This window comes from Coenobita brevimanus, chromosome 57, assembly GCF_032717465.1.
Source record: "Coenobita brevimanus isolate Jiangsu-jjx chromosome 57, ASM3271746v2, whole genome shotgun sequence".
Taxonomy (NCBI): domain Eukaryota; kingdom Metazoa; phylum Arthropoda; class Malacostraca; order Decapoda; family Coenobitidae; genus Coenobita; species Coenobita brevimanus.
In genome coordinates this window covers 5,996,044-6,016,758 of record NC_137010.1, presented here as the reverse complement: position 1 = coordinate 6,016,758, position 20,715 = coordinate 5,996,044, and the positions used below count along the sequence as shown (strand labels likewise).

Here is a 20,715-nt window from a genome sequence, read left to right as displayed (position 1 = left end):
GGAAATAAAGACAGAAGAGGGAGTGTAAAGTCACCCGCAGGCAGAAGAAAGAGGAAAGAAAGAAGGAAAGAAAGACAGAAGAGGATGGAAGGAAAGAAGAATGGAAGAGAGGAAAAGGAAGACACCCGAGAGCAACACAACATCGAGTGAGTGGATGGTGAGTGCCCCCACCTACCATTGCTGCTCCAGAATTAAATTATACCTTTGAGTTTATTATTCTTTTCATTATTTCATTTAGACATAAGCCTGGTGATGATGATTAGAAGATTATGTCTACTGTATGTGATTTAAAGTAGTGTAAGTTACAGTACCTTGTTTGAAATGTAGATTCTGAGCCAGGAACATTCAAGGACATGACTGACCTGCACCGCTAGCGGCTTTACATTATCAAATTACCTCCAGCCCCATTTTGGGAAATGAAATTAGCATATGACATTCGCCTGACTAGGATTGATAATCCACCAGACTGGCAGACCTTTTCTGAACCCTTCCACTACAGTGACATTTTATCTTGTGTCCTCCAGCCAAGGGATTATTTTTACTAACTCTTGGGAACAGTTTGCAAAAATAATATCTGTGAAAAGGATATATCCAATGTCAGGGTGTTAATTGCTTCTGTGGCATCATGTATACAGATCCTGGAGGAAGAGATAACCCCAACCCTGAGCCGACTGAAGGAGGAGCGCACCACATACCTGGAGTTCCAGAAGGTTCAGAGGGAGCTGGAGCACCTGACCAAGCTCTACATTGCTTACAAGTTCCTCTCAGCTCAGGCAAGTCATAGCTTATTAATTTTATATTTTTCTGGATTGCCACTCCTTCCTGCATTTAGTTAAATAATCCCTTTAAATTACTATTCATTGTTCTCATTAGGACATGACCCTGTGAATTATAGGTAACCAGCCAATTCTGTTGGGCATTCCTGAGATCATTTGTTGAAGTTATGGTGAAGGATCATCTGTGTTGTGAAAGATTGGTGCCTGAGTTGTATGGAGTGCTGCATTACAGTGAAAACAGTGGATTATTTTTTAGCTGTGTTTATGTTGTACTAGGGAAGGTTGATTGCTAAACAGGAAGGACAGTCTGAGAGGTGAATATCTGGTGGTGGTTCATGAAGATTGCTGTTTGGTTGGATGTGGTGGCTGTGTGCCTTTGAGGTGCAGCCATGATTGCTGGGGCTTAGCCTAAATGTTGTGTAAATGAGTGTCTGTCCCATTTCACAAGGGGGAGGCGGTGGCTCAGTCGGTAGAGATGTGGCCTGCAGTCCTAATGGACCCGGGTTCAAATCCCACTGGGGCAGGGAACGATTTAAGGATTTGAATTTCGTAAAAATCAGACTTTACTGATCTACCAGAAGACCCGCCGACATGTCGTAAAAGTACCCCCGCTAGTACCAATACACCAGTCCTGTATGAGACAGCCCTAGCATGTATTCAATATGGATGGTGGGTGTTAGCGCCGAAGTGGTGACATGTAGAGGTGTGTGGTACGTAGGAGGACTACTGAGCCTTGAAAGCAGGCTGTGAAGCCTATGCCCAGAGTCGGGGGAGGGGGGGGATAGTTCACCCTCTTTCATACTTTTTCATTTTTTCTAGATCCTGCTCCACACCATCCATAAGTTGAAAAATTATAATGAAGATTACAACCACCTCATTTGCAGGAAAACAGTGAGAAAGCCCGAGAGGAACATCAGGGGGTGAAGGCTCAGATCAATGAGCTGCAACAACAGATCGCTAATGGGACCAGAGAAATAAAGGAACTTGACAACCAGATCGTACAGCTCCAGCAGATTAGAGATAATGTGCGTACCAAGTCATTATAAGTCACCTTTTTGGATATTCATTTTTGTTATGTCCATAGCTGATTACAGAAAGATTGCCCATTAAATTTACATTTTTACGTGCAAACTGTTTTGTCAGTTCCCCCAGTTTATTTCACCAGTTGTATGGAAAATGTAACATTTAGGACCACATCCCTCTACTAGTATTACATTTTATTTAATCATCATTATTCTAAACCTGTTTCCCACCAGTAAATGACAAATTAAGCTTAAATCCCCTGAGTCTCATATTTACTAAGTGGAAACAAAGAATTTAGCTTTAGCTAACCGTAGTATAATGTATAAATCTCTTTAGCTTTTAGAATCTTGCATATCTCTTTATACCACGAAAGGTCATTGAGTGGTAAGATATTAGGTGTTTATCCCCTTCCGTATGATGATTAATTATTTTATATTTTTTTGGTACCTTCTGCTGATATATTCAGCATGAGTATCAAACCAAAGGACTTACAACCTTCAGTTGAGAGTTATTTTCTTTGATGAATAAAATTGTCTGGAGGTATGAAGAATAAACAAAAAAATATGTCATTGTATTAAATGAGTCATTCTAATAATAGACAGATGATTTCCAGTTTTACTTGTTCAGTGTGACACATTTGTATTTTATTCATACTTCTGGATGAATTTATGTAAGTTTAGAGATTACTTGAGCTGAAGGGATTATATCCTGCCTTACAATGGCCAAACTCCAGAGTAATTTTTTTTTTTTTTTTTTTTTTTTAACCAATTTTGTGCTTAGGTTGATTTATAAGCTGTTTTTAGACTTATTGTGTTTTAGTCATAGGTGGGGTGAAGATTGTCATTTTGGGGTACAGTTTACTAAGTTTGATTTTTTCCAGACTTACTGTATATTTGACAATTTTCAGATTTTATTTTTGGGTCTGGGTGAGTTATAAAGTGCTTTTAGGCTTAGTTTAGCTTGTTTTAAAGCTATTTTTGGGTTTAGGTGAGCTAGAAACTTGATTTTTTGGACTTATTTGGGTGGATTTGGGACTTGGTTGGGGGGGAACCCAAGGCTCAGGAACGCATCCTTATACTTTACATGTTAAATCTACCCTGATACTTGATACTCTGCCTTATGACAGGTTTTTTGCTTAACCAATTGCATTGTTAAATTGAGGTATACCTGTACCTTTAATCTCTCCAGTGCATGAGGCATTTCCCAAGCTGAATAAAATCATCATTGAATTGAAGGAGTTGACAGAAGAGAATGCCAGAAAATCAGTTCAAAGCCATCCGTAATCCCAGTATTGGTTGCTGATCTGCTAGAATTTTATTTTGGAGAGGTGGCTGTAGTGTTAAGAAGTGAGGTGTTGTGTTTTTGTATATGACAATATGTATGATAATATTGCACTCTGATTATTGTTCCATGGCACCAGTGTTTGGCATTAGATCAGCCCATTTAATGTGATTTTTTTTTTTTCTCTCCAGACAGTTGTATTCTAGATCGGAGGGTTCTCTAATTTTGAAGGGCTCAGTAAATGCTCTGTTAAATCCCTTCTGTTTGAATAATAGAATCTTCTGGAGATAACAGGGATTGAATTAATGTATTGTTGGATTGAAAGGGTTTACTCTTGATGTAGTGATGTCTTGTTTTCCCTTTAGTTGTGGTTGTTGCTGATGGATATTTTATTTAACACCTTAAAGTTCTATTTTGTTGAGAAAAATTATAGCTGTTTAAAGGCTTCAAAAACTGAAACCCTTGCACTGCTGTTGGTACATCTAGGATTTTATATGGTTGAACAAGATAATTTATGTTCACTCTTGAAAATCTTAATCCACTGTGTGCCACAGCCATAATATTATGGTCTGCCATGTGTGTGCAGAAACTGCCACAGCCATAATAATATGGCCTGCAATTGAAAAAAATCGCCAAAATGTGAAAATTCAAATTTGGCAGGAGATTTTTGATAGGCATAGTCCCACACCTCTGTAGGACTGTTATCAACTCTGTGACTCACCCATGCCTCCCCCAGGCTGTGTGGATAGCCGCATCCTCAGTCTTACTTTGAATGTGTCTTATGTCTTGTACCTTATATGTTCAAGAAAAGACACACATAGCAAGTACAGTGTGCTAGAAAAATTCAAAATGTATGTGCATTGTACAGAAAAAGATGCAAATGTAAAATATACATGTGTGTGCAAATATATTTTTACATGTGTAAAATACTAACTCCAAAATAACGAACATTACCTAACAAATGCCACTCACTCCCATGTTGTAATGTGCCCCTGCACATCGTTATGCATGGATACAGTTCCCACATCATCTACGTACAGTCTTTCCTCATACTTCGACAGAAGTACGTTCCACCAAAACCGCACGAAGTGTGAAACGTCGAAGTATGAAGTTAATTCATCCATTATCCAATCCTACATTGCCCCATGAGGAGCGTAGGAGCCCGGGGCTAGGCAGTTGGTCCCGACATTTAAGATGAGAGTTAATTATGTAAAAAATTAAAAGTGTTGTGGAGGGACAGCTAGGTTATCATCTGTGTACAGTCTTTCCTCATGCTTCGACGGAGGTGTGTTCCGCCAAAACTGCATGAAGTGTGAAACGTTAAAATATGAAGTTAATTGTTTATATGAAAAATTAAAAGTGTTCCAGAGGGACAGCTAGTTAGCTACCTAACCTTTCTTAAAAAAAATCCTCAGACACAAGAAATACCTAACAAAATGAACTGAAGAATATTTTTAGGTTACATTACATTGTAATTAGGGTCAAACTGGATGATAATAACCGGTAAAAATTAAAAATGTACGTACAAGTACACAATTTATTGAAAAATTGACAAAAAAAGAAAAATGCAAGGGTTAGGTGAGGATGTTCTTGTAGGACATGTGAAGTTCTGTACAGAGTGGATGGGGGATTGTAACTAGGTGTGTGTGTGTGTGTGTGTGTGTGTGTGTGTGTGAAGGGCATGTGAATTTCTGTACAGGGTGGATGGGGCTAGTGACTAGGTGACATGGGCCTTTCTGGGGAAGACCTGTTACCATCACCTGGGCTGGATCCTTCGAAGCTGAACTCTGGTTCCAGTTCATCTGCCTCTTCTCTGTCCATTTCTCCATCCTCCTCATCCCTAGTACCAGACACATCCAAGTTTCTAATAATATCTGCTACATTTGTTCTTTCCCTTTTTTTTTTTTTTTTTTTTTTTTAAATGCAAGGAAGAAGGAACCAAAGGCATGAGCCCGCAGTAACAGTTCCCTCCAAGAGAAAAACAAAATACAATAGAGAGCCAAATTCAAGATCCGATCATTTTGAGATGCCTGGACACACTACGTTTGAAAGACTGGAGATCATAGGCAGAAGGAAATACAGACAGAGGGAGACAGTTCCAGAGCTGACCTGTTGCATAAATGAAAGACTGGGAGTAACGGTTAACTCTTGCATTAGAGAGTTGGACAGAAAAGGGATGAGAGTTTGCTGCCAGACGGGTGCTACGCGCCCGTCGTAGAGGTGGAGGAATGCAAGCAGACAGTTCAGAGGAGCAGTGACCATTAAAGTAGCGATAGAAAAGAGATAAAGATGCAACAGTGCAGCGAAGAGACAAAGGTTGAAGGGAGTCAGTAAGAGGAGGAGAGTTAATGAGACGAAAAGCCTTTGACTCCACCCTATTGAGAAGAGCTGTATGTGGGGAGCCTCCCCACACATGAGAGTTGTACTCCACACAGGGGCGGATAAAACTCCTGTATAGAGTCAACAATTGTGCAGGGGTAAAGAAAGAGCGGAGTCGGCTTAGCACACCCAATCTCTTGGAAGCAAATTTTACAAGAGCCAGCAGATCCTGGAGCCAGCAGATCCAGTGTCTGGCCCTTGGCCTTTGATTGATACTGCTACTGTGAGTGAGGCAATAGGCAGGATGAGGGTGGGGAAGGCAGCAGGTGTGTCTGGGTTGACTGCCGAAATGTTGAAGGCCTCAGGCGATATAGGGGTGAGTTTAGTCACTGACCTGATAAATAGGATTATTTATGAGTGTGTTGTCCCAGATGATTGGCTGAAGAGTGTAATTGTAAATGTGTATAAAGGGAAGGGTGATGCCCTGGAAAGAGGGAATTATAGAGGTATAAAGCTTTTAGATCAGATAATGAAGGTAATGGAGAGAGTTTTAGAAGGTATGATTAGAGAAAGAGTGAATATTGATGAGATGCAGTTTGGGTTTATGCCAGGTAGGGGGACCACTGATGCCATATTCATTGTTCGACAGCTTCAGGAAAAATATATTGGTAAGAGAAGGGATCTTTATTTTGTTTTTGTTGATTTGGAAAAGGCCTTTGACAGAGTCCCTAGAGAGGTGGTGAAGTGGGCAATGAGAAAGCTTGGCTTGGAGGAGTGGCTGGTTAGGGTGGTTATGGCCATGTATGTGGGTGCTCACACCCAGGTGAGAGTGAATGGAGATTTGAGTGATGAGTTTTCCGTGAATGTTGGTGTGCATCAGGGGTCAGTCTTGAGTCCCATGTTGTTTATCATGGTACTTGAAGCCCTTTCACGTGACTTTAGAAACGGAATACAGTGGGAGTTGTTGTATGCTGATGATTTGGTGTTGATTGCAGAGAATGAAAGGGAGGCGGAGGAAAGGTTTAGGAGTGGAGAGATGGTATGGGGCAAAAGGGTTTAAGGGTAAATGCAGATAAAACAAAAGTGATGATATCTAGGGTTGGTGGCGGTACTGTCAAAGACGAGGGAGAGTGGCCATGTGCAGTTTGCCACAAGGGCGTGGGAAGTAATTCCATCTTGTGCGGTGTGTGTGATAAATGGGTGCATAAGAGATGTAGTGGTATCAGAGGTAGACTGCGAGATAATGCTGATTTTATGTGTACGGCGTGCCGGGGTGAGCAGGTGGAGATCGTCAGACGTGAAAGAATTGAACTTGCTGGTGAATCTCTTGAGTGTGTGGAAGAGTTTTGTAATTTAGGAGACATGTTGTGTGCTGGAGGTGGGGCTGGAGCTAGCTCTGTGGCTAGGGTGAGAAGTGGTTGGAAGAATTTCAGGGAGCTCTTGCCTCTCCTGACATTGAGGGGGCTCTCCCTACGTGCTAAGGGGTCTTTGTATGCAGCGTGTGTTAGGAGTGTAATGCTGTATGGCAGTGAGACCTGGGCAGTGAAGGAGGAAGACATTCGCCGGCACAAACGTACAGAAATGACAATGATTAGGTGGATGTGCAGTGCGTCCCTGCGTCCAAGGCCTGGAGGGGCTGGGTTTACAATGGAAGAGTTGAGAGGTAGGATGGGACTGGAGTGTATTGGTGTTGTGATGAGGAGAGGTAGATTGAGGTGGTTTGGACATGTGGAGAGGATGGGGGATGATAGTTGGGTGAGGAAGGTGAGAAGTGTTAATATTGGGGGTGGGGTTATGAGGGGTAGACCGAGAAAGACATGGGACGAGGTCATTAAGTGTGACCTTAGGGTTAAGGGACTGAACAGGGAGGCTGCAATGGATCGTGCAGCATGGAGAGCCGCCATTAGGTGACCAAGGCCGACACATGCAAGCATGTTGGAGCCTTTAAAAACGAACGAACGAACGATGTAATATGATCTTTCCAAGATAAGTCCCGAGTAAATGAAACCCCAAGCATGTTCAAGGATGATGCAGGATTAATCTGAATATTATTAAACATTAGTAGGTATACCTGTGGAAGATTTTGTCGGGTTGATAGGTGTAAGAACTGAGTCTTAGATGCATTAAAGACAACCATATTATTTTTACCCCAGTCAGAGATATGAGCCAAGTCAGACATTAGGTGTGCCATAGCCTCATCCCTTGTTTCTTGAAGTAACTGTTGAGATGGGCGTTGCGGGAACCGAATGGAAAGGTGAAGGGTGGAGTCATCAGCGTATGAGTGGATAGGGTTAGATGTACAGCTTAGAAGATCATTGATGAATAAAAGGAAGAGAGTTGGTGATAGGACAGAGCCCTGAGGAACACCACTGTTAATAGATCTAGGAGAAGAACGATGGCCGTCTACGACAGCAGCTATAGAACGACCAGAAAGGAAGCTAGCGATGAAGGCACAGATAGAAGGATAGAAACCGTAGGAGGGCAGTTCGGAAATTAAAGATTTATGCCAGACTCGATCGAAAGCCTTTGAGATGTCAAGTGCAATGGCAAAGCTTTCGCCAAAGTCCCGAAAGGAGGATGACCAGGAGTCTGAAAGGTAGGTGAGAAGATCGCCAGTGGAGCGTCCCTGACGGAACCCATACTGACGATCGGAAAGAAGGTTGTGATAGGAAAGATGCCTTAAAATTTTTCTATTAAGAATTGACTCGAAAACTTTTGAAATACAGGACGTTAAAGCAATTGGACGATAGTTGGAGGGTTGGGAGTGGTCACCCTTCTTTGGGACTGGCTGAATGAGAGCAAACTTCCAGCAAGAAGGAAAGGTACAAGTTGACAGACAAAGGCGAAATAGTTTGCCTAGGCAGGGTGTAAGCACAGAAGCACAGTTTTTGAGAACAACAGGAGGGACCCCATCAGGCCCATATGCCTTGTTAGTACTGAGGCCAGTAATGGCAGAAAATACATCAACTGAAGAAATTTTAATGTCAGCCATGAGGAAGTCAGAGGGGGGAAGTGATGGAGGAACAGCACCGGAATCGTCTAAGGTGGAATTGGAGGAGAAAGTCTGTGCGAAGAGATCTGCTTTATCAGTAGAAGAAATAGCTACAGAACCATCAGAGTAGAAAAGAGGAGGGAAGGATGATGAGGTAAAGTTGTTAGAAAGATTTTTGGCAAGGTGCCAGAAGGAGCGGGAAGAATTTGAGTTGGAGAGTTGAGAGCATTTAGTATGGATGAAATTATTTTTAGTAGAGCGAAGAACAGACTTAGCACGATTCCGGGCAGAAACGTAAAGATTATGTGATTCAGGGGTGGGTTGGCTTCGGTACCTTTTGTAGGCCTTCTCCTTGTTGCGGACAGCATTAGAACAAGCGTGATTAAACCAAGGCTTTCTTGCGTTAGTCAAAGGATATGAGAAAGGAATGTATGCTTCCATGCCCGAGAGAATAACCTCCGTAATGCGCAAGGCACACTCAGATGGCTCACGGCCATGGAAGCAATAATCATTCCAGGGAAAATCAAAGAAGTACTGCCTGAGGGCCTCCCAGTCCGCGGCTCCAAAATGCCAGAGACGACGTTTCCCTGGAGGGTCCGCAGGCCGTACTGGAGCGATAGGAAATGTCTTGTTATTTTTGTTTGATTATACTCCCTAATCCTGTTATTGTACACTTCCAACAGTTTAGACTTTGTAGCATTTAAGCTGGACAGGATTTCAGGTACCTTCGGCACGGTCCTGGTGTATGCCCCGATGGTGGTTACCAGCTCTTGTTACGGTGGACAGGCAGTGGGATAATTTCTGCATGTTCATCTTCCCCCTCCTTGGCAACTCTGGGGTTTCAGTCTCTTCCTCACTATTCATCTTTTCCTGGGATGCATCCCCCATTTATATGTATATTTCAATGGGGAAAATCGTTCCGATATACGAAATTTCGAATTACGAAAGTTTTTTTTTTGGTCCCTATCCCTTTCGTATATCAAGGACTCACTGTAGAAGGAAATTATTATAATTGACGCAAGAATTGAGTACAGAAAATGAAAGAGCTCTCCTTTTCCCACGCACTTATGGGGCATAGTGGCACTGTGGAACGGGCGGAAAACGCTGTGGGGAGCCACATGAACAGGATGATGACTCATCCTTATGATGGTGAGTAAGGAAAGTCAAAGAATGAGTGGAAAATTCCCGAAGGCCGGGCAGTGTTAAAATCACCATGCTGGTCAGTGTTGCTGACGCTAGCCAGCGAGTCCAAGGTCACTGGCAGTGGTGCGCATACGGATAAGCCCGCCAAAACATGGAAAACCAGTCATCTTTAACCTATCCTTACTCATCAACGGGACCACCTGGAGATGTGGGGATACTTTCATTTGAAAGAGGAAGAGTTGGTGAGTCTTTCGTTTCTTTATTTTTTCTCTAGCTATTATAGTTTGGCAGACATTAGGGTTTGATGTAGGGTATTTTTTCCAAAATCACAGAAATTCCCCTTAGGAGGAGTGGGCGACATCAGAAAACCCCTGGGGGGTGGGGATTAATATATTCTGTTCTTAAGTCAGTTGAACCCCAGTCATGTAACCACTCTAGCTACATCTTCCTCTTTTCCTCCACTGCTCGTTTAACCTCTTCATCCCACCATGCCGTACCTTTCTTCTTTGTTGTTACTCTTGCCCCACGACGCACCACTTTAGCATTCCTAACTAAGCAGTCCCTATATGCATTCCACAGGCGGTCCAGATCTATTTCATTCCAGTTCACTGATTCTAACTCCTCCCCTACTTTGGTCCTGTATTCATGTACCATTTCTTTGGTATTCAGCTTCTTGACTTTCAGTCTTTCTCCATGACTGCCTCTCTCCTGGTCCACCTCACTCCTCTCAGCTTGATCTTGCATACCTCAATCATATGATCTGACAGACCTCCACATTGTCCTCTCACAGCCCTTGTATCAGCAACCATTCCCAGCCTTGAGCTCTCTGCTAGCACATAATCAATCAGGCTTCTTTCAACACGATCCCCGTTCCCTCTATACCACGTATATTTATGTGCATCTTTATGTTTGAAATACGAGTTACAAATGCACAACCTCATTTCCTGACTCATATCCTTTAGTCGCTTCCCATTATCACTTTCTCCTGGCACTCCATTACAACCCATTATGTCATCCTCAGGACCAGTGCCTACTCTCCCATTCGTATCACCCTTTATGATCACGTTATAGCTCCTGGGCATTTCTCCCACTGCTTCATCCAGCTTATCCCCAAACCTGTCATTCTCACTCTCACTCCTGTCATTACACAGTGCGTACGCTACAATCACAGCCAATTTCACCTTCTTGAACTTGACATACATACATCTTGAGCTGACACATTTATAATCTCTCATTCCACTCTGCCACACCTCATTCATCAACAAAGCAACTCCTTCCTTGCATCTTCTTCGCCCATTCATGCCTTACCTCACACACTTTGCACCCTCCCACTGCTCCGCTTCACACCCTTTCATCTTTGTTTCACACTGTGTTATCATGGCATATCTCACACCCTTGAATACATTCACCACTTCCACCCTCTTGTGCTCCTCATTCACACCTCTAACATTCCACATGGCCATGTGAGTCTGTCCCAAAATGGTCAATAATTGGCTGGCACCACGACTCTGTGAGGTGTCCCAAGTTGTCCGGCACATGGCGGGTTTAATAGTCAAAGGGTCAGCATTCTTGCTACCACCAGGTGATTACTTTCAGTTTCATGTAACTTTTCTCATTGAATCAGTCAGAAACAGCCTTCATTAATTCTTTCATTATTGTGTCTTGTTTTATTAATTTCTTGTTATCTCCTAACTGTGAAGTATTTTGTTCATCTCAGGAGAGATTTCTCATATTGACTGATTAAAACTTGATTTTGTTTTGAACAGGAAACTGGTGGGCGCTTGCAAGAGTTGGAGAAGGCCTTGAAGGAGAAAGAAAAGGCTGAAGTAAAGCTCACTGCATCCCTCAAGAACTTAAAAGAAACCTTGAAAGCAGAGGAAAAGAAGAAGAAACAACTAGAGAAATCCTTAGCTGATGTGAGTACTGTATTTGTGTAAACAATTTAATGACCTTGATCCTGGGAGGTACCATAATGAGTGCAATGTGGCAACAAGCTTTGTAACTAGCCACAGAGTCATCAGTTTTAGATAAGAAACAGCCATAATTAAACAAAGTCTAGGTTGGGACTATCACATTGTTATACATCCCATGACACATTTGATATTCCTTTTTTCTTGGCAACTGTTAGAAAGAACTTAGCTGGTTATAACTATTGGTTTAGCTTCCAGTCCAAAGAAACATCATTTGTACCAATGCCAACCTCAGTATGGGATTATTTGGCATTGATACAAATGGTATTATTTGGCTTGTGTAGCGTGGCATCACTTGAATTTATTTTATATTATTTTTTGTGGCTTTGATGACATACAAAGCTTGATGTACATTCAACAAAAATTGTACTGTATGTTGCCCCAGGAGTCAGATGGATATGGAATTGAATTGATTTCTCAGATGCATATGCATTTTGTAAACTGTTAGCTCAGATTATATAATATCCTGTACCATGCTATTTTAAGGATTAAAAACAGACCAAGGGTAATTTTCATATCCAAATAAGAAAGTGTCCTATACATCATAATGCTTCAACTGTTTCAGAATGTCAAATGCTGCAAGTGGCATAGTACTCTATATATTGAGTGTACCTCTTATGAGGTGTAGAGTTTATAAATTCCTGTTGATGTTGTACTACTAATATCATCATCCAGACCTCCATTTATACCCTAGAGTGGGATGAGGTAGGTTCCAGAGGTTCAGAAAAAAGCTAATACATGTACCTTAACCCCTACATGCCGGGGGGTTTCTGATGTTGCATGCTCCTCCCTACGGGGGATGTCCATGATGGAAAAAAATACCCTTACTTTAAACCCTAATATCTGCCAGACTATAACAGCTAGAGAAAAAATTGAAGAGATATAAGAATCATTAACTCTTCCTCTTTCAAATGAAAGTATCCTCACGTCTCCAGGTGGTCCCATCGATGAGTAAGGATAAGTTAAACTCAAAGGGTGATGGGAAGATGCTTGAGGTTATACACATCAACCGGCGTTGCTCCGTGCCCCAAATCGTGACTGCAATACACGTCAGCCAGCGGTTAGGGGTTAAAATATTATGTGAAGACTGAAAACTGTCATCTTAATAGTTCATCAACTTCAGTTGTATCCTTGTGTCCGTTGTTACAGTGGTATGGATGATAGACACATCATCATTAATTATAAGCATCATTGTCATCAATCATGATCATAATAATCATCAGTTGTGATCATGATCATCATCATCATCAGTCATCATCATCATCAATCATCATCATCATCATCATCATCATCATCATCATCATCATCATCACCATCATCATCCAGGCCTCTTTTCTCACTCAAAGGTAGGGTAAGGAAGGGTTCGGTTATACCTATAAAGTAGTGTCAGGATATTGGGGATTTGAATGGTGCATAAGTGTATGGCCCATTTCCTTGGCACGGTGTTAGTTAGACCTCCCTGTATCATGTTTTTTCTTGTTTTCTGGACTCTTAGGCACTTAACAACTTTTGTTGTTAAATTTGTGAAGAACTGAATATTCCGAAGTGAGTGATGTAGAACCACATTCTCTTGGTCTTTGGAGGTTTTCTGCCTCTTAACCATTTGTTTTGCATAATACTCATTAACATTGTCCAGTAATATGTTTTTGATATTGATGGCTTCCTTGAAAACCAGTACAATAATATACTCTTGACTATCAGTGTCCCATGTGCAGAAATAAAATGGTATGGAGGAAGTGTTAGGGTGTTTTCGAAGGTGATGAGAGTGCCCATCATCCACTCAATGTAAAGATGCCATTATGATCCCTACACTGAGTGACATGCCAAATGGTTTCCTGTACCCAGGAAACCATTTACTATGCTGGGTGGTGACCATATAACCAGGGTTTTTGGCAGGAGTTATATGAGAGGAACATGTGGGGTTACGTAGAGAGACAAACTGACAAAAGAGGAAGTGAAGGAGCGTAGTGGTGTGGATGTGGATTTAAAAGAAAGCTTAAGGAGAAACATATTGAGGTGGTTTGACCATGTGGAGAGGATGGAGAATGAGAGACTAATGAGGAGAGTTTATGTGGGTGAGATAGAGGGGAGGGAGGGAGGGGGGAGGCCGAGGATGAGATGGAGGGATGGAGTGGAGAGGTATGTGAGAGAAGAGGGTGTGAGCTCAGAGCAGGGCAGGAAAATGGTGGGAGACAGGATGACAGGGAGGCAATTTGTTTGTGGCCACCCCTTGTGGGATTGAGATGTCTGGCAATAGATAGATAGATAGATCATCATCATCATTGTCATTATCATCACCATCATGAGCCTACTTGACATGGTAAATTGAAGTGAGTAGTCTCAAGAAATAGAAATGCAATGCATAAAAAGTAGGAAAGCGTGTATTGTTGGGACTGTACATGTGGGGATCAGCTGGAAGATCATAGATGGATCCAATAGTGTTGCCTATGGTGCCTGGGCAACACCCCTGGTTTATCACTACTTAACCCTGAGATTGCGAGTCACGGCTCAGGCTGGGAAGTGCCGCATTGTGTACCACAGCTCAGGCTGTGCTAACTTTCCAGTGGCCATGCACTCACTATACCCCTACGTAAACTTACACATGGCACTATGCGAAGAGAGAGAGAGGGAGATTTTTTTTTTTTTTTTCCTCCCCCCCCCCACCAGATGATGCGCTGGATGTTTATATTCATGTTTATAATAAACAAAAACCATTTTTTTTTATTTTTTTATTATTACTCCACCCCTATGCAAACTTACGCATGGCACTGCGCAAAGGCAAAGAGTTTTTTTTTTTTTTTTTTTTTTTTTTTTTTTTTTTTATGTTGCCTTGGATGTTTATCTTCAAGTTCATATTAAACAAAAACTATTTTATTTTTATTTATTTATTTATTTTTTGTTTCATTTTTTGTGCTCCACAGGGTGGGATAAAAAAAGTTAATTGTGCAGTCCACGAGTTAACATAATATGGGCTTCATATATTACTGACTAATGTTAATTCTCCTTGACAGATATGTTACAAACCATACTTCATTGACAATTGTTATTAAGCTGGCAAAGAGAAAGAGGTTATCAAACCTTCTTTACCCCTGAATGTGATAGGAGTAACTCCCAGAAAATATTTCTGGGTCCATCCCAAAAGATTGTGGTAGCAGATAATTCATATCATTTTCAGGACATTAAAACTGTGGAGAACAAGAAGAAGGAGGGAGAGAAGCTTCAAGGGATGTTTGATACCATGCGCGCCCAGGACCAGGCAGATGCAGATGCTTTGGCAGCTGCAGAGAAAAGACTGCAAGCTATCAGCTCAGGAATGTACTCCACCGGGGATGGGGAGGAGGCCACACTTCAGGAGCAGTTAATAAGTAAGTATAATATTGCACTTTCCCCTGTTTCAGTATATGAGGCCTTTATTTACATGAATAAAATCATGTCATAGGAGCATTGTTGAAACAAAAACAAAATGAAAGTAAAGCATTTGGGAGCCGAATGCTAATGGCCTGCTAGAATATGCTGTTGGCCAAGTCCAAGATTTTGGCCATATCTTTAAACCCTGAAGGTGTGGTGTTGATAGCTCAAGCCATTAATGAGATACAATTTTTTTTTTTTTTAATGAATGGAGGAAGGAAAAACAAAAGGAAAAAAAAAAAAATTCCATGTGCCTAAAGGCATCTTCCATTCATAAAATATTTATAACAACTGGATTTAAATTGAAGTGGATTAAATGTTTGTGGGAAGCAACTCCCAGGAAGTAAATCCAGAGAGTAGTAGTTCTGGGGATAAATGAATTTTGATAAGCAGAGGTTCTGCATTGTGGGGGAGAGAGTGTGGGTTCACGGGCGCTCCCAGCTGCCCGATTATTTCGGGAGAAAATGTGAAGGGGAGGCGCAATTGAAGCCAGTTCATCAGAGCACTTACGGTAAAAATATCGATAAAATAATGCTAAAGAAGCAACATCTCTATGTACTGATAATGGAGGAAGGTCCTGCGTAATGGCAGGATTATTGTGTAATCTGATGGCTTTATTTTGAATTTTGTCCAACTGCCTCAATGCAACCGCTCCACATCCACTCCACAGTGGTGAAAAGTATTCGATATGAGAACACACTTGACTTTTGTATATTGTGGCCATCTGCTCGTCTGTGAAGAACTCACGAAATCTGTACATAAGTCCCAACTTTTTAGAAGCATTTTTAACAAGGGATTTAACATAAGCTGTCTAGCTTAGGTTGGGATTTAGAGTAACACCTAGGATATCAATTGTAATGGATATGGGAATACTGACATCATTTAAAATTATGTGAAAGTCTGAAGGATTATTTCTGTTGGAGAAATCAATGTATTTAGTTTTCTGAGCATTAAATGAGACCAGATTTGTTTGTCCCCAATAATTAGTTTTTGAAAGGTCCTGGTTCAGAGAAATTTCTGTGTTTATTTGGGAATTTATAATATCAAATTGCATAAAGGAGGTACTAAGTGTGAAAGAACCATGAATGGTCGAGTCATCAGCATAAGAATGTATTAGGTTGTGAGTGACAGATTTGAGGTCATTTATATGAATGAGAAAGAGGGTTGGCACCAAAACTGATCCCTGAGGTACGCCAGCATTTATGGAACGAAACTGAGGATAAATTCCATCTATCATGACCCGTATTTTTGTATTATGTAGGTAAGAAGAAATTAGAGGAACCAGTGATGCAAGGCCTTAGTGTGACATCTTAGACAATAAGGCCCGGTGCCATACTGTGTCAAATGCTTTTGAAATACCTAGTGCTATTGTGTGTGTTTCACTGTGTTGGTTTTTTGTTTTGTTAATCTGATGGGTAAGGAGGCAAAGAATATGTACAGTTGAACGTTCTTGTCTAAATCCATACTGCCGATCATTGATTAATGTATTGATTTCTAGATGCCTGACTATATGTTTGTTAATTAGTGTCTCAAAAACTTTACCGAGAACGGAAGTTATTGCAATTGGTCTATAGTTTGATGGATCAGAAGTTGCCCCCTTTTTAGGAACAGGACGGATATTTGCTTCTTTCCAAGAGGCTGGAAAACTCGAGGTATGGATGCATAAGCGGAAAAATTTTGCCAATACGGGAGCCAACACTGAGGAGCAATATTTAAGTACAGTAAGCTCGCCCTGAACACGTTCTCGCCAAATGTGCTCGCAATTATACGCAGTAAGTGCTGGGATACGTATAATACAATGTAAGATTGAAGAACCATTATGAAAACTATAAATTTACGCAAGAGAGGCCTTTGAAAGGCCAAACCCTCAAACATCAGCACAGTGCGCATGGTTTGTTTTGATGACGTGATCACGTGATTCGCTGTACTGCTTTTCCACAGTACTGTATTTGTAAGTTAAATACTGTACTCTATTTACATTACTGTTGTGCTGGTAATATGCAAGTTAAAGTACAGTGGAGTCTCTTTTATCCGAAATTCTTTTAACCGTAATATGCCATTAACTGTAAGTTTTACTAAAATGTTCTCATTTCAATTAACTGCAAAAATCTTAAATCTGTCCGAAAATTCAAACACGGCGGGGTTGATTTGCGCCACTAGCGTTAGTTTACGGTTGCCCTGCTAGTCACGAGAGTGAGCGTTGGTTGCGCCAGCCGCCATCCACCACCTCGGAAGATTTGGATGATGTGGGAGATGATGTGGAAATGATTGAATAAGGAAACAAAATATGAAAAAAACAATTAGGTTTAAGACTTTATTCGTTCGAATTGCTTACAATGAATTACGTAATTGTTTTGGTGAAGGTTGAGGTTTATTTGAGTGAAGATTTGTTTAAGTTGACAGTTTCTATTACAGTTACAAAAGTGCAGTTACATACATAGTTACTACAGTGTATTAAGTGTTTTGGTGATGGTTGAGTGGCTTTTGGGGTGCTGGTGGTGGTGGTGGGCTAGACGTCGCCAGAAATGGGTGATGGGCGAATACAATACTGTTCCCTTGTATCCTACATATTGTTACAGTATCTTTTATCCAAAAAATTGATTAAATGAAACTTTGAAAATCCAATGATTTCCTGGTAAGAGACTCCTCTATACTATTCAATAACATTAAAGCAAGAAATAAAGTCTTACAACAAGTTTAGCTGATAGGCGTCAGAATATTGCCTCTTTTATTTGTTCATTAAAGATTTGCTGTACTGCTTTTCCACAGTACTGTATTTGTAAGTTAAGTATTTACTGTTCTGGTACATACTTGTAAGTTAAAGCACTTAAAGCATTAAATAAAGCCTTGTAACCAGTTAATCTGATTTATATGATAACTCATGATCGGCGGGTTCCAAGACAGTTTGGCGTCAAATCAATTCTCCATCAGACAATTCCCCGTCAAAACATGGACGATTCCCCGTCAGGACAATTCGCGCCCTGGACGATTCCCTGTCATTCTATAAATGTACTTATTATTGATTAATCAATACTTTAATAACTATATTTCAGGGAGATCCATCAAAGTCTTATGTTCAATAGCGTAGGCGTTGGATAATATTTATTAGGTGCACCTTCAGTCCATAATTAACTTTTTTTTTTCCTCGCTGTAGTCACCTTTTAATTATATTCGAGCATCACTCATAGCTGTCTTCATTAATGACGGCAAATTGTCTCGTTATTGTTGTGACGGCGAATTGTCCCAAAACTGATCAGCGTCGGAATGTTGCCTTGTGTTTACGTATTTGTATGTTGAAATTTTGCTGTGCAGTACAGTACTGTATTTGTAAGTTATAACATTAAATAAACTTTTGACCACTTAAAGAGCTTCATATTGATAACCAATGGCAGATAACAGCAAAACACCACATTTAGGGGGTCTATGGAGCAAAATAAAGAGTACAGTACAGTAGTTAAAACTTACGCGGTTTCGCACCGAACGCGCCACAGTTGGAACGAAACCCACGCGTTCGGGGCGAGCTTGCTGTACTATTGAAGGAATTTCATCTGGACCAGTAGCTTTGTCTGCTGAGAGATTCTGTAATACAGCTTGTACGTATCTGGTGTGAATCATGAAAGGAGGTATTTGAGGGGAATCAAAATCAAGTACAGGATTATTGTGATTTTCTGTATTTAGAGCTGAGTTTATTGAAAAAATGTCAACAAGAAGGTTGGCTTTTCCACATGGTTCACTCACTAGATTTCCACTGGGGGACTGTAACGGTGGAATGGAAGAGGTGGTAGTGAAGTTAGTTTTGAATGTATTAAGGGTTGACCAGAATATATTGTTATCATTTGGGTTGTTTAGTAGTTTGTTAGCTTGTCATATAGAAAGTTTGATTTAGAAAGATTGATAATTGTTTTGGCATGGTTTCTGATATTTCTATAATAGTTAAAGGCTTCTTTGGTTTTGATCCTTGTATAAGTGTTATAGACTATTGTTTTATGTTCTGTTAGTCTGGCACAATTGTGGTCAAACCATTTAGGAGAATTACGTCTTTTTTTTGTAACTATGATGAGGAATGAATGTTTCCTTGCCGACTTTCATGAAATCCTGTATGTGGCCCAATGTGGAATTTGCATCTTGGGAGAAAAAGGAGATCCAAGGAACATCCATGAAAAAATTTTGGAGTCCCTTCCAGTCTGCCTTGTCGTAGTGCTATTTAGTCATCATGACAGGTTCGGAGCAGGAGGGTTTGGCAGGTGTTAAGCTGGTGGCTTGAATCAGACAATGATCGGAGGATCCGAGGGGGGACTTCACTTTGACATTGTAATTATCTGAATTGGTTGTTAGAAACAAGTCCAATAGGTGGGGATTTTGATCGGGGTTGTCTGGTTCACGGGTGGGTTTACTGACTAACTGGGTGAGATTAATGGGTCTGCAAATAGCTCACATTCAAGACCAGAGTCATCAGTTCTGGCTAAATAAGTGAGCCACTCAACATTATGGACTTAAAATCACCAGAACAGTAATTTCTGGTGCAGTATTAATGTTGAGTACACTTAGTTGTGAAGACAGAGAGCCAAATAAACTTGGGTCTGGAGGGGCATTAAGGGAACGATAAACACAACAAAATTACTTAATTTTACCAGAAGAATTTAATTTGGAATAGTTTAAATGAGGACAAGTAATTTTAGTAATCTCCTCCAGGGCAATTTCTGATTTAGCAAGGCAGCATATGCCTCCTTTGGGTCTGAAATTCTGAATCAAAATATAAACAGGAAAATTAAATCCAGCTAAATCAGGGGTGGAGCTTACTTGTGTCTCTGTCAAAAATAGCAGATCTGGGGATTCAAACTGGAGGAAATTTTGAACAGAGTTGATGCTGGAGTGAAGTCCCCTAATATTGCAAAAGAAAATTTTACTACACTGATGGGCAGATTTAGGGCGCTGCAACACTGGAGGTGGCACAGTCGCTTGATGACGACCGGGAGGGCCCTGTGCAGACAACCCAGCCCTGCTGGTGGTGGTCACCCAAGAAACCACCACACAAATTCCCAGTATAGCAGCAACCATGCTTCTTTTTATGGGGGGGAGAGCAGGGATGTGTTGTGGAATGTGTATGATATGTAATGACAAGATCGGTGTTTTATGGGGAGAGGATAGCTGGTTTAAGGCAATGTGATATAATGTGGATGTGTGTGTTGTGTAAAGAGGGCAGCCTGATGCCCTTTGATGTTTGAGGCAGAAAGATGTGTAACCAGCTTGGCCCAGGAGAAAAAACGGAATCCAGGCTATTCCCTGAGTCTCCCGTTACCTTGGTGGTAGGACTTCCCTGGGTGGGGCTGCCTGCCCCTACTACTCCTGATAAAAACTAGTTGACTTTTGACAGCCATTTTGGTAACCTTGACCCTGACCCCAAGTGCCCATTTTCAAACTCAGCCAAGATTTTGACTGTATCTTGTTACTCTGAAGGTTTCATGTTGATAGCTCAAGCTGTTCATGAGATATAATGGGAACACACACACACACACACACACACACAGACAAAGACATTATTGCTCTGCCTTCTAACCCGTGAACTGTGCATGGCGGTTTTTTAGAGGTGTCCGTGGTGTGCAGACATAGGGGTAAAAATGAAATTTCTCAAAGGCCAAATTTTGTCTTAGGAATTGAGAGAACATGTGCCATAGTATATAGTAGTGAAATATTAGCTCAATATTTACCTTGGTAAAGCCATGGATGAACATTGAAGTGTCTAATTCCCTATTGGAATGTATGGTTTTTGTTTTCTTTTTCGGTTTCGGTTTCAGTTTCTGTT

The 20,715-nt window shown here is 41.0% G+C and overlaps 1 protein-coding gene across 1 annotated transcript in view; it reads left to right on the top strand.

The window, feature by feature from the left end:
* SMC2 (structural maintenance of chromosomes 2) overlaps nt 1-20,715 on the top strand; it is a 109,633-nt gene that overhangs the window by 16,614 nt on the left and 72,304 nt on the right. The window contains exons 5-8 of the mRNA XM_080274174.1: nt 636-773; nt 1,661-1,801; nt 11,301-11,450; nt 14,680-14,869. Of these exons, the coding sequence (XP_080130300.1) occupies nt 636-773; nt 1,661-1,801; nt 11,301-11,450; nt 14,680-14,869 (619 nt within the window). The remainder of the gene's footprint in view (nt 1-635; nt 774-1,660; nt 1,802-11,300; nt 11,451-14,679; nt 14,870-20,715) is intronic.